The sequence below is a fragment of the Telmatherina bonti genome (genome assembly GCF_933228915.1).
Source record: "Telmatherina bonti genome assembly, chromosome: 3".
In the NCBI taxonomy this organism is placed as follows: Eukaryota; Metazoa; Chordata; class Actinopteri; order Atheriniformes; family Telmatherinidae; genus Telmatherina; species Telmatherina bonti.
In genome coordinates, this window is record NC_136621.1 from 35,714,541 (window position 1) to 35,728,894 (window position 14,354).

Here is a 14,354-nt window from a genome sequence, read left to right on the forward strand (position 1 = left end):
TTGTATTTTCCGGGTGAGATGACACACATGCCTCTGCCAAGATGGCCATGGTAGGAACCGCCCACTGAGCTTCAATTCACCTCTTCAGAAACCTATGGGTGACGTCACGGAGGCTCTGTCCATCTCTTTATATTTAGTCTTTGCTTTCAACCCATCACTAGATTTATTAGAGAACATGGGATGCCATATTACAGCAACCAGAGGAGAAGTTGGGGGTGAAGGGCCTTGGTCAGGGGCCTACAGTGCTACAGTATACAACCATACATCTATATGTGTATGTGAGTATACATCAATCCATGTGTGGCATGGCTGATCAAACAAGGGCAAAACTATCTTCAATAAATTAATATTTTATTTACCAATCAAACGTTTTTTTCGTAAGCGACCTCAAAATGCAAATTACAAAAAGTTGACAAAAAAGCGTCAATACTTTCCAGCTTTTTGTCACAGATGGGACTGTAAAATGCTGGGACTGCTTTAGCAGCTTTTTTCACATGCATCATGGCTCTTGAGACAGTCTTGCATTTAATGGAATTTCAATCTAACCTGCCTAGTGTGAGTTGTTTCTTGACAGTATAGGGAAGGACACCCCCAGACGCCTCTATCTAGTTATGCACCTGTGCTCTCCTGTTTTAAACAAGCTCATAACCACAAACTCCTAAGACGGATCAAAACTGAAGTCAGAGCAGCCGACTGTTCATGTGTTAACATTAGCAAGTTTGTTCAGTAGAATGCTTATACTTCAGTCAATGTTGCACTTAGTCCTTTAGTAGCATTTGTGGACAAAAAAAGAGATACCTCAAGTATTTCTTGACACAGATGTGTAGGAAAAGGATGAAGGCAGAACAAGCTCCAGCTCATGGTTTTAAATGGAGCATTTCTGGTTGTCTAGTTAGGCTAGTTAAACAGAAATATCAGACTTACACCACATAATATTTGTATCATATCTCTCATGAAATACATGTTTTTTTTAGGCAGGGTGAAAAATGTAACATGAACTTGAAGTATTCCTGAATGTAGTTGTGTACAGATAATGAGTTAATTTTTATTTAAGATATTTTAAAAAAGAAAAAATAAGATATGTCTGATTAGGTTAACCTATAACTAATCTTTTGTTTGGTTTTTAGCTGAATGAGCTTTCTCACAATAAAATAAAATTCCACAAGGTGCCATGACCTTTGAAGCTTAAAGAACCAGAATGTTCCTCATTTCTATCAGTGTCCCCTGTTGTGTTTTTACATCTTTGTGTTTTCTTACTGTGTATAAGAGACATACAGATGAACCCAAACACATCGTTTTAAGGTGTAAAATCATTTTATAATAAAAAAAATAAATAAAACAAAACTGTATTCAAGGAATATGTTGTCTTTAAACAGATGAATGAGCATCTAATGAAATGTTTTACATATTTATTGCTTTGTTTTAAGTTGTACAGTGTCTCCAAGATAATTATATGGCAATTAAAGAAATGAACCATTAAACTGTGTACTTGATTGAATGAGTCAGTTAGGAAGTCGCCTGGTAAAAGAACATCTTCACTCATCATTTTGAACATTTCCATGACCCAACATGATAAATCGTTGTTTATTACACTCTTATCAGCGTTATCTACAGGTTTACTTAGTAAAAAAAAGGTGGGAATGAACAATTATGATATATCTGTTCGACTTTAAAGAGTTCAGAGAAGCAAATGTGCTCAATATCTAAACAAATTGCACACTTAATCAGCATTTCTGTTATCAAATTAATGTTTCACAGTTTTTGTAACAGCCTCCAAGAGGATCAGGTGTCTTCCTGTACGGAGAGCGATGTACAAAGACCATGAGTACATAAACAATATAGCAATACTGAGTGTAAACAACTTTAGGGAAACATCTGCTACTTCTAACAATGCTTTTAAATATGAGAAAAGTTTGAGTTTTGTTCGGGAAAATGTCAATGTGGTTATCATATTGTTTACATGTGACTTAAAGTGAGTGAAAAATATGTCAATGGTACAAAATTTCTAAATATTTATGTAAATGTAATGAAATAATGGCTGTCATTTAATTTGTTTTAAGCTCATCCCAAACCTGGTGTTGATCTAAAGCACGAGGTTTCAGTCACACAACTTGCTTTAAAATTTAATTTAAAAAGCACTTTTCATGCAACAAGCAACACGAAGTGATTTAAGGCAAGGCAAGTTTATTTATACAGCACAATTCAACAACAGGGTGATTAAAATTGCCTTACAGAGACAATAAAACATTAGAAATAAAAGAAGCAACATTTAAAATTAAAACATGAAAGCAAAGAAAAGGAAATCAAATTAAATAAAGAAACATGCAGATGAGGACTTCAAAAGAACTTAAAACAGCTGTGAATAAAAACTACTGAAATGCAGCTGAGAACGGGAGGGTTTTTACCCTTTAAATAAACTATTTCAGCTGATCTGAGACAGTCTCAGACTTTGTTCCAGACGTGTGGAGCATAGAAGCTGAATGCAGCTCCTCCATGTCTTGTTTTGACTCTAGGAACTGATAAAAACCTGATGGAACACAAAGGGCTTTATACAATATAAAAGCACAACAAAGAATGTTTATCAGCCTTGCTCTTCCCACACACTCAGATACACTCAAAGATACACACACACACACACACACACACACACACACACACACACACCCAACATTCATTTCCAACACTTGTCTTAAACATCATGCATACACCTGTCTAGTTATATGTTGCTGAGCACAGATGAGCCCGGTAAGGAAACACTATCACAGGAGCTGTCTGCATAAGAAGTCAACCAGACACAGTATCAGGGGCGCCACAAACGGTCACTAGTCAAAAGACCAAAGACATAAAAAGGTGCCCCTGCGGCCATGGCCATCACAACACCCAGTGCAAAGGGTTTGGACCAAAGTACTCAGATCCAGGACCAAAAACCCATTTCTTTACATAATAAACACAATTACTGCTATCAAAATAAAGCCTTCACTCACCAAAGTATTAATTCTCCTTCACCCCCCCCCCCCCCCCCCTTCTATCCTTAACAGACATGAGTTACTGTCTCTCAACTGAATGTGGATATAAAATAATAAAAATAAACAAACATTTGGCTTGACACTGCTGTGATGAAACAATGTCTTGGTGGTCTATATACACCAGGAGCAAGTCCACCCACTGCCACAGGAACAGACAAGATCCAGGTAGGCTGGGGTCCACGCCACAGTCATAGGGCTGCAGTGCAGGACCCCCAAGCCACCCGTGGCAACAGTCCTGCAAACCAGGCAGGCAAAGCCTCCAATGTTGAGGATGCTCAAAAGGAAAACACTGGAGTTGAGAAGTATTAAAATGTTAAAAATTAAATTAAATATGTAAAAATTTAAATAAGAACAGAAGATAATAGAACGAGTATAACATTAATAAATTTCATTCATTCATTTTCTGAACCGCTTAATCCAATTCAGGGTCGCAGGGAAGCTGGAGCCTATCCCAGCTGGCTTTGGGTGACAGGCAGGGTACACCCTGGACAGCTCGCCAGTCCATCGCAGGGCCACATAGAGAGATGAACAACCACTCACGCTCATTCCTAGGGGCAATTTAGAGTAACCAATTAACCTAGCATGCATGTCTTTGGATGGTGGGAGGAAGCTGGAGTACCCGGAGAGAACCCACGCATACACAGGGAGTACATGCAAACTCCACACAGAAAGGCCACTGACCAAACCTCTCCCCAGCCAAGGACTGAACCAGTGACCTTCTTGCTGTGAGGCCATAGTGCTAACCACTGTTCCACCGTGCAGGAATTTATTTTAAAATATAATGTAATACAATTAAATTAAATCAGATACTAAAACAAAAATAGATAAACAAAAATTGAGTTAAAAGCGAAACTAAAAAAAATTAATTGTCCTCAGTAACCCATTGACTGTTTCTAGTTCCAGTTCATAGCTGAAGAATGATGGTTCCTGTTGGGAACATGGTGTTATGTGTGTGAAGAGACCATCCAAACTATGACCCAAACTTAGACAGGCGGTAAAATAAAAGTTTTATTAAAAATAAATTCAAATGAAGGGTAAATGTCTAATAAATACTAATGGCAAAATACAGCTGCTGACATTAAGGCATGGTAACTTTTTGTTTATAGTTTTGTAAAAGATAAAGTCTGTTTCTCTTAAATAAAACACCATCTGAACAAGGCAGAATTATCCAATGGATGTTACGGACACCACGCCAATGAGCCCACGTCCACTCGGGGCCCATTTGGAGACTAGTTGGGCCCACGTAGGGCATACACCAGCAGTTTGGACACAAAACAAAATGTTCATAAAGGTCAGATAGTTACACCACAGTGTCAAGTGTATTGCTATTGGTACCACTGGCTGAAAGATGGTAGAAATGTCGTTTCACACTTTATCATTCACAATTTTCACAATATTGTGCTGGGGGAGGGGGGCCCATGGGACAATCTGGGCCCAGGGGCCTGTGCACTTTTAATCCGGCCCTGCATCTGGATAGTTAATCAATGCAGGTAAAACATCTGGCAACAATTATTTAACACAGAAAAACTAATAGTAGAGGAACAAATATATAAAATAGGTGTGTCGCAGTTAGTAAGCTGAGCCAAGGTGAGAAACAGGAAACATAACTAAGCAGAATGCTGAAAGGAAATGTTGTATCAGTAGAAGAAAATGCCAAGTGAATGTAAGATATTGGTAAAAACAACAGGTAGAATGAAATCAAGCCTTCAACAAACAAACCAAAAATTTTTTTGTTGCTATCTAAAGTCTTCCCAGTTGAAGCGATAATTAAACAACTTTCTATCTGCAATCAAAGCCAAATAAAATTTTTCTCACCTTTTAAAGGTTATTAACAGCATATTGAAAAATTATTTATTTTAAATTATTGTATTTTAAACATGTTTTTTAGAATAAATAAACATGTTGGAAGTATTTGTTGTTTGTTTTTGCCAGCGTTCATCATGTGACCTTTCAGGCTGAATGATAAAAAGCCGGTCATTGTTCGCTGTTCTTGTTTTTTGTTTGTTTTGTGATATACAATTAACTCTGAAAGTTAAGTTTAAATGGGCTGACATAGTGATTAGCACTGTGGCCTCACAGCAAGAAGGTTGCTGGTTTGATTCTTGGCTGGGGCAAGGTTTGGGCCGCGGCCTTTCTGTGTGGAGTTTGTATGTTCTCCCCATGTATGTGTGGGTTCTCTCAAGGTACTCGGGCTTCCTCCCACAGTTCAAAGACATGCACATTAGGTTAATTGGTTACTCTAAATTGTCCTTGGGAAAGAGTGTGAGTGGTTGTTTGTCTCTGTGTGGCCCTGCGATGGACTGGCGAGCGGTCCAGGGTGTACCCTGCCTTTCGCCCAAAGACAGCTGGGATAGGCTCCAGCTTCCCCGTGACCCTTCATTGGATAAGCGGTTAGGATAATTACTAAGTTAAGTTTAAACTAGGTGTTTTTTTTTCCAATTAACTATTTATGGAATTACTTAAAAAGTTGTGAGAGGGTTTTGTGAGGGAAGCAGATGCCTCTGATGGATGGAATTGGGGTTGTCTTTCTGCAAATGATAAAATGGCACTTAGACAAAGAGAAATTGGGGAAAAAAAAATGGAAAAAACAACATTCAATGATGTACAAGAGATGAACCTGAAGCAATTGTACTTGGTGATTGGACTCCAAAGTATCAGCTCAGTATAGCAATGAAATGAAGTAAGGGAGGGGATAGGACTGGACCCCCTGGAGTCTCGACGCTGGTAAATCAGCTGAGAAAAGAAGTGGGTACTTCTGATGAGGAATCTTGGGTATCAGTCTGAGGTGGAGATGGAAAGTCAGCCCAGAGGGAAAATGACAGAACAAAAGTGAGTTTTAAAGAATGGGATCAGACTGATTGGCCAGAGAAGAGCATAGGCCCACAGCTGCACTGGCAGAATTAAGAATGAGATGAAAGTGACAGTATGAGGGCAGATGTGAAGGAAAAGATCTTCCTTACTGAGCATAAATATACGCTTCATTGCACTGTACCAATCCAACATGGCTCAGCTTTTGACAGTGTGTGTCAACTATCACAACGTCAGTGTCGCAGACTGGCATAAATGATCAGGTCAAAGTTGTAAGTTTTGATTCTAAAGCTGACTTTTACTCACCTTAAACTCATTTTTTAAGTCTATATTTCAGTTTTATCGTGTCTTTGACCAGTGTGTGTGTATAGACAATGGGTTTGAGATGTATAGTAAAGAGAATGATACACATGGCTTCAACCAAAGTACACACACACATGTTCCCTGTAAAAGAGAGCTTGCTGGAGCGATCATATCTCCAGGTTGGCTTTGGGATTGGGTAAGAGTTTCTCTGAAAGAGGAGGAAGTGTCAGGGGATCACTCATCAGACTATTGACCCTGCAGCTTGATAAGCAGGAGAACATAAGATAGATGGGACAGATGCACTTTTTAAACTTGTTAATTGACCTTGATGGATCCACTGCAGGACCATAACACTTTATCCTTCCTCTTGCCTTTCTGCAAACCAAATACAACTGTGCCAGATGCTTTGAAGAGAATTTAAAGTAAAGACATCTGTGTTTGACCAAAAATTTGCACCACATCAGTTTGTAATGACTGTTTAACCAGTCGACTGTATGCAATGGGTCAGACCTGCTGTACCAACAACAACAAGTTTACTGAATATATCACATGTAGCCTAGATGTTTATTTCTTCTTGTAAAAAAACTTGAGACCACGTTTAGCTTCAAGTCATCGCTAAATACCAAGCAGACCGCTGGTGAGACCGCTGACCATTTCTCCATGTAGTTTAGTTAGAAAATGAAGTCATAACCAGAAATGGAAAGCTGCCTGACCGAACAACAGCACCATCTAGTGGTCATCACGGGAACAGAACAAAACAAGTGCAGATTAATTTGTTCATGTTGTTTTTGTTATGCTGATTGTTTAGGACACATTTATGAGTGAAAACACTTTATTATATAAGTTCTAGTACTAGTATCATACTAGTATATGAGTACTAATACTATTACACAAGTGTAGCATAAATAAATGTATGTTCTGACTACTTTGTATGTGTAACAGTTGAACTCCAGAGGCAACGAACACCTGATTCTGCTGATTCTTTCTGCTCTAAGTTAATGTTTTCTGGCTCACTGTGAAAATCTAAAAAAAAAAAAAAATCTCAGCACTAAATGGCAGAGAAAATTTGCGGACCACGCCTGTGATGCATTCATTTGTATATACAAATACTGTTTTTTTTTTAAAAAAGACCGTTAATAGATGTTAAACCAAATAAAGGACAATTGCACATTTTGACAAAACAAAAATAATTTATTATTTTCAAACCCAGAGGCAATTTGTGCTTACAGTCATTAGAAACAGCTGATGTGTTTTACAGACACTGTACACCAACACTATCAGCTCAACACTATATCGTCTACTCACCAGAACTATCACTAAAGCAAAACTAAGCAACAATATATATATAAAAAAAACATTAGTACATTAACATACAATACATTTGCTTCTGTAGCACCATTCACTGTGTTATTCTAGGATACAAAATATTTACACTTGCATGGGCTTTTACATCATTCACAGGCTTTTGTTTCCATGTGCCTCTCTCTGAAAGCCTGGAGGAGGCCTTAAAATGTTGGGCTGCTGCTGCTGGCCATGTGTGCAGCGGTGATTTGCAGCTAGCGTCATAAGATGGACCAGTCCCACCCTTTAGTATTTCTACTCCTTGTCTAGATTTGGGGGAGTGGTTGCATTGTTATTATTGTCTAGTGACAAGAAAAAAAAAACTGTCCAAATGTGGGTGAATTACCAAAAAAAAAGCAAAAAAAAAAAAGCTTTAACTTAGAAGGGAACAGGTCCGTAGTAGGCTGTGTAAGCAGCGACGATGCCTTCAGTGTCAGCCATGTCATCGCAGGCAACATTCAGCTCACAGACTTCATGCAGGCTGGGGGTCAGAGGAGAGACACACGGTTAGACAATATGTCATGTAATGCAGATTCTGAGTCAGATTTCTACTGATAAAGGCCAAGCAGAATCAATAGTGGAGGCAGACTCTGCACCTTTCCAGCTGCAGAGGGCTGAGGCTGCCTCCTGGAGCAGCTCTTCTTCTCCTCAGGAGAACAGCAGCCAGGTCTCTCTTCATAACCACCTGAGAAGCTGAAGGAACAGATAGAAGAAACCATGTCTGAGTTTTTTGTTTGGTTTTTTTTTTACAAAAAAATCATTGACTAATCTTCCAGAAAATATTCAGCTACATACCTTCTGCACTGGCTGACTCTGACGAAGATGAGGAAGATGAGGAAGATGAAGAAGCGGAGTCAGAGGAAGCAGAGTCGGATGCTGAGGAGTCAGACTCTGAGGAGGCAGACTCTGAGGACTCAGAGGAAGACTCGGAGGACTCGGAGGATTCGGAGCTTGAACTGGAGGCTGCCGAGTCTGAGCTGGAGCTGGAATCAGATGCTGAAGAGTCTGAGGAAGAGTCGGATGCGGAGGATGAGGCTGAATCCGACTCGGAGGAGGATGAACCGGCAGCTGCAGGGTCAGCAGGTGCAGCTTCAGCAGCTGTGTCCGCAGCAGGATCCACGATCACCTCGGGTTCCACAGCTGATGAGCAACCACAACATCTGTCAAGCATCATCCAGGTTGCTTACATGGCCCCAAACAACAGAGAAGAAGAGCCAGACTTTGTCCTTACCTCCCATGGACCAGCAGACTGACAGAAGAGCACAGATGGAGAGGAGAGCCAGAGTCTTCATGATGCCTTGTAGTGAGTGTCTCGCTGTAACAAGTTGCTGCTTTCTGTTGCTCGCTTGCCTTCAGTGGCTTGTTCTGTTCCTTTGCCCCGACTTGAGGTCAATATATACTGTAGTCCACCTCTTTTGTCTGACCAGACCCACGCAATGTGATAAGCCTCTGATTGGCTGGGGAGTCAAATGTCTACATTTCCGCTTCCACTTGTCGAGAAAGCTCCCACAAACACCCACACAACCTGGCACTGTGTCTAAAAGTCGTTCAGCGTTCCCAGCCGCAAACATTCCTGACATTTGATTGTATGTACAGTGCATTGTGTGACATGCAAACCCATAGACCTGCATTAAGAGCTTCCATTCAAGGTCAGAATAAAAACAGAACTTCACAGTTCGGTGGAAACCACCCCCCCACCCCACCTCTCCCCCCATAATGTACATCTATATATGTCTTTCCTCATTTTCATATACAGAAAATAAAATTTTTTTCTTAAATCATTATATTGTTACACACAATAATTCATTAAAACATTTAAAAATAGTTTCACTCTCGTTCTCTCTGAGCATAAAATAAACAATATTTGTGTCATACCCCCCCCCGACCCCATCAAAAACACTATTTTTAACCCGCTATATATTTCTTTTTACAGGTCTTGTTTGCCAGTCCTGTACATTCCTTTCAAATGCCTCTCACTCCTCACCCTTCATCAGTGAGGTAAAAATAATGCAAAAAACCAAAAAAAAAAAAAAAAAAAAATCCAAACTGGTGGCGTTACAAGATTTCTATAAAATACCCTTAAAATAGAATGTGATTTTAATCAGGGAGAGCCCCGATGCAGCGCTCCGTCTTTAACATCGAGGTTGCCACTTGTTGCACTCGCTGTTATGCTGCTGTAGTCTTTGCCCCAGATGTGATCTCCCACCCCCACAAACCCCAAACTACAGCCTGAGGCCGCCACAAGCTACTAATCGAGTGACATGGGACAGCAGTGAGCCTCATTATGCGACAGAGCTTAATTAGAGTGTTGCACAGTCCTGCTTGAGCCGCAGTCGGTTGCTATTTACGGATGCATTTCTGCCCAGGTCCTGAACAGATCCAGGACACGGCCATGGCTTACAAACACCAACCGGTGGCCTAACACACAGCCTCGCTTGAGGTATTTCTGCATATATGGAGCCAAACTTAGGCAACCCCCATGTGCTGGATGCACAGCGTTATGCATGCGGGTTTGGCTGCAGCTGTATGTTTGTATGATATGGTTCAAATGTGGCTTCAGCTGCGTTTTTTGGATAAAAAGTGAAATTTGTAGCTTGCAGCTTTGTCTTAAACCACATTGCATTCTAAATACTGTCTAGATTACCAACGATTTATGCATTTATATCGCTTCTTATATAAATATCTCTAAGGGTCCCCAACCAAACTCATCTGTCATGTAGAAAGAGAGACTGCTGCACAGTGACCTCCGTGTCCTTAATGTATCATAGTCTGGTGTTATTCCTGGTGTCAGTGATTTGCTTTGGACTGTGTGCCATGTAATTTCAATGTCTGGTTCTGTGTCCATTTTTGTGGATACATTTCAGTGTGGGGGACACAGTTAGAGAAAACAATGGCCATATCGTCCCCGAAGAGGCAGGAAATTCAGCATCTAGTGCTTTTCTGTTTTGGACAAGTTCCATTTTTTGTTGCTCGCCAACAAGCAATGCTCAGTATACATCAGCATACATAAGTATACATCAAAATACATCAGAATACATCAATATACATCAGTATACATCAGAATACAACAGTATACATCAGAATACATCAGTATACACCAGTATACATCAGTATACATCAGTATACACCAGTATACATCAGAATACATCAGTATACAACAGTATACATCAGAATACAACAGTATACACCAGTATACATCAGAATACATCAGTATACAACAGTATACATCAGAAAACATAAAAAACCTGAAGGTTTTCGATGTATCCTTGTTCCAGCATACCTTGCTTCCATGAAAGACACACTATAAAACTTTTGCCTTTTTCCCCGTCACATGTAATAAAAGGAGAACAAATCCAAGAAAAACAATGGCTTCAGAAAAAAACTCATAAAACTTTGTTTCAGTATTATTAGAATGAGTTTTGTCAGCTTTATTTCCTTTTTTTTCCTAATAAAATCACTACTTCTGTTTTCTGAGATCTGTGTGTTCACAGAAAACTGATTTTTGTAGGAAAATGTAAAAATGTATTTATTTATTTATTGAAATAAAAAGGAACAGAATATAATCTCCCCTCTCACACAAATGATTAAACTGGTATTAAATAAAAGTTATTTAATTATTAAAATGTAACTTGAAAACAGCTGCAGGCCGACATGCAGCTGATACTTCCTACTTTACTCTTCATTTTCCTATCTACAAAATGTCACAGAACAAAACAACAAACTGACCTCATTCATGAGGTTTTCTTATCTTTAACAATTTTTTTTTTTTTTACCTCATTTTGCTTCTTTAATTTTTTTTTTTTTTATCCAGATTTGCTCCATAACCTGACTCCTTACAATGAAACACACCCCAACACTTAACTTCTGAATCTTAGTTTTAAAACATCCGTCATGGATCTTGATTTACTGACAAAAATCTGGTAGTTTTTGTGGGTAAATTGTGCCAGCTGGACTTTCTCCTTCATACCAGATAAATCCACATGAAGCAGTGTGAACCAGTTTCACTTGAACTTCCTTCAACGCCGTGACAAAAACATTTGGTTCTGGTGGTCACCAGAAAACGAGAGGGTGGCTGTGAAGTGTCATGACCACATGTTAAAACATCTTGAAGCTGTAGGGAAGATTGAGAGTGTGCATGGTTGTTTGTTTCTGTGTGTTGGCCCTGCGACCTGTCCAGTGTGTGCCCTGCTTCTCGTTAAAGCGGTTAAGAAAATGGATGAATGGATGGCTGTTCAACATGAATGTAGAAATGATGATGAAGAGGAATTAAACTCTGTCAGATATCTCAAACCATGGTTTGCACGTTGGTTGTCTTAGACACTCAAAATGTGAAAACATACTAATAAAATAAAGAAAACCCACTCAATAATGGCCTAATTCAGGCGTTGGTACATCTGGAGGATCATTGTTTTGGAACATATGGACATCCATGTTTTTTTTTAGGTAGTTTTGAAGATGAAATGCTGCAGTGACGATAATGCAGTGTCTTTGTTTGAGCTGAAACCAGCTTTTCTTTTCATACTTTTATTGTGAAAGATTTATTTCCTTCAGAGATGTTCTCAAATTCTCTCCTTTAAATATGGTCAAATGACTTGATTCTCCTTACGTGTCCAAACGGTGCTTTACAGCAGCATATACTGAGTCGTTCTCTGTGCAGATCACTGACGGCTCTCCGCAGATGGAAAGACATGTTTGCAAGGAATAAAATAGATAAAAAATGCTCCAGATTCTTATTTTGCAGTATTTGCATAGTCTGTGGAAATAGGAAGCATGCCTGTGGCCTCAGACTCTACGACTCTGACACGAGCTTGCAGAATTTATTTTGTTACCAAATGCCATGATGGAAAGCTGCCTCATTTGCATTAAATTTGGATGTTTGAAAGTATTTTAGCATGCGCTGCCCTGAGGAACATTTCTAGGGAATTCCACTGTGTACTTTTTTTCCTTTTTATTTATTTATTTTTTCAGATAACCCCTAACCATCAGGGCCCGCCCCTGGGCCCTTTTAGAGATGATAACAGAGAAAAAAGTGTTTGTTTTTTGTTTGTTTGGGTGTTTTGAGTCCCAGAAGAGAGGTCTCTCACAGCTCTTGTGGATAATAAATACATAGTTAATATTTATCATTAATTACTTTATCAGAAAAGCAGTGCTACCATATTTCAGAACTGCTGATGGATCTGCAGGTGCATGACGAACCATCAGTAGAATTGAAATATAAAATGTCAAACAGATTGTACAAGATTTTATATTAAAAAAATGCATAAAAATGTCTCGGGGCGGAACCGGTTAAGGGGAGAACTGATTTAAAGAGCAACCTGGACCATCAACCAGCCAGCAAAGCCGCTCCGAACTAAAACATTTCTACCATAAAAGTTCACATTTAAACGTTTCTCTTAAAAGATGATGTACACCGAACAAGTCTGTTTCCATCTCAGTTCATCCCTGCCTCGTCGTGGCCACAATATCTCCTGAAAAAGGATAATTACTGTTACTCCGCTGCATGACAGGCCTTCAGCGAGCCAACACAGAGCAGCCTCAGCAGCACCTGTCCACATGTCCAACCTGGAATAGATTCACAGTAAATGCAGGCTTGATAGATGAAAGACGGATATTATTTTATGTAAAGTGGCTTCGGATCACGTGATCCAGCTGCAACCAGCGAGAGTTAAACTACGTAGTCTGTGACATTGTGTAATTTTCTAACCCTCAACATGTACTTTTGAACTTTCGAACATCTAAACCAGAGCATGTAGATTCATTTTAACCCTCAACATGTACTTTTCCCTCCTTGCCTGCTCTAAGGAAACACAAACATCAGGATGCGACGGAGATGAGTGCATGTTTTTACAGGAGGGCCTTGAAGCTGAAGCTGAACTCTACAAACAAAACAGAAAATTACAGTCTTTTATATTGCTGGTTCTTACAATGTTTTCAAATGAGTTAAATAAAGTAAAAGTACAACTAAAACTGAGCCAAAATGAGCTGTTGGGACGAGGCGACAGCCCCCTGTGAACCTGCAGTGACATAGGTGGGTTTGGGAAATGATAGAAGGATGAAGCCCAAACTAAGCAACGTATAAAAACTGATCTTCTAACAATGAGCCAGGGACCTCTGGCAGCATTAAAATGTAGAAATGGTTTTCTATATATCAGTCGTTGACATGACTGTGGAAGAATTTGGTCATTTTTACAATGTTTGAGTTCTGCTCTGTGATGGACTGGCGACCTGTCCAGGGTGTACCCTGCCTGTCTGGTTGCTGGGATAGGCTCCAGTTTCATCGTGACCCTTAATCAGACCAAGCGGTTCTGAGTGGAAAAATTAATGAATTAATGTTTAAGTTCCACAACAGCCTTTCAGTCAGGTTGAGGTCCGGACTTTGAGTCGCCGACTGCAGCATCCTGAACCCTTTTTTTTTAGCTTAGCTTTAGCTGTCAGACAGGAAGCATCACATCAGACGGTAGAAGAACTTTGCTTTGTGCAGGAGTTTAGGAATTATTTAGTGACTGCAAGGCTTCAGAATAAACCCAACTAATCCTCCATCCACCACGGTTTGTAATGATACCCCAGATGCTGTACATTAATATGATAAAACATGTCCAGCTCGATCTTATGTGTGAAAAAGACATTGATTCAGAAGGACAACGTTGTGCTGCCATGTTCTTATTAACCCCTTCAGCTCTGTCTACAGTTTCATCTGAAAAGACCCGCACAAAGTGGAAGAAGAATTCCTCCTCGATAATAACGTTTGTATAAATATGCTCAGTGCCCACGGACTCCAAGAATCTACTCCTGTCTAAAACATTTGTGTATTTTTTTCTTCCTGATTAAATTGCAGTGAAACAGAGGAAACATGAGACATTTCTCTTCTTGCCTGTT

The 14,354-nt window shown here is 39.6% G+C and overlaps 1 protein-coding gene across 1 annotated transcript; it reads right to left on the reverse strand.

Annotated features, from left to right (window-relative positions):
• Window positions 1–7,856: 7,856 nt before the first annotated feature.
• Window positions 7,857–8,825, reverse strand: bglapl (bone gamma-carboxyglutamate (gla) protein, like; the record flags this gene model as incomplete). The annotated part of the gene is made up of 4 exons (XM_079264366.1): window positions 8,710–8,825; window positions 8,274–8,618; window positions 8,075–8,171; window positions 7,857–7,959 (listed from the first exon to the last, which is right to left on the reverse strand). Exons 1-4 carry the CDS (start codon window positions 8,768–8,770, stop codon window positions 7,857–7,859), a joined length of 606 nt encoding a protein of 201 aa, XP_079120492.1. The 5' UTR covers window positions 8,771–8,825.
• Window positions 8,826–14,354: the final 5,529 nt, after the last annotated feature.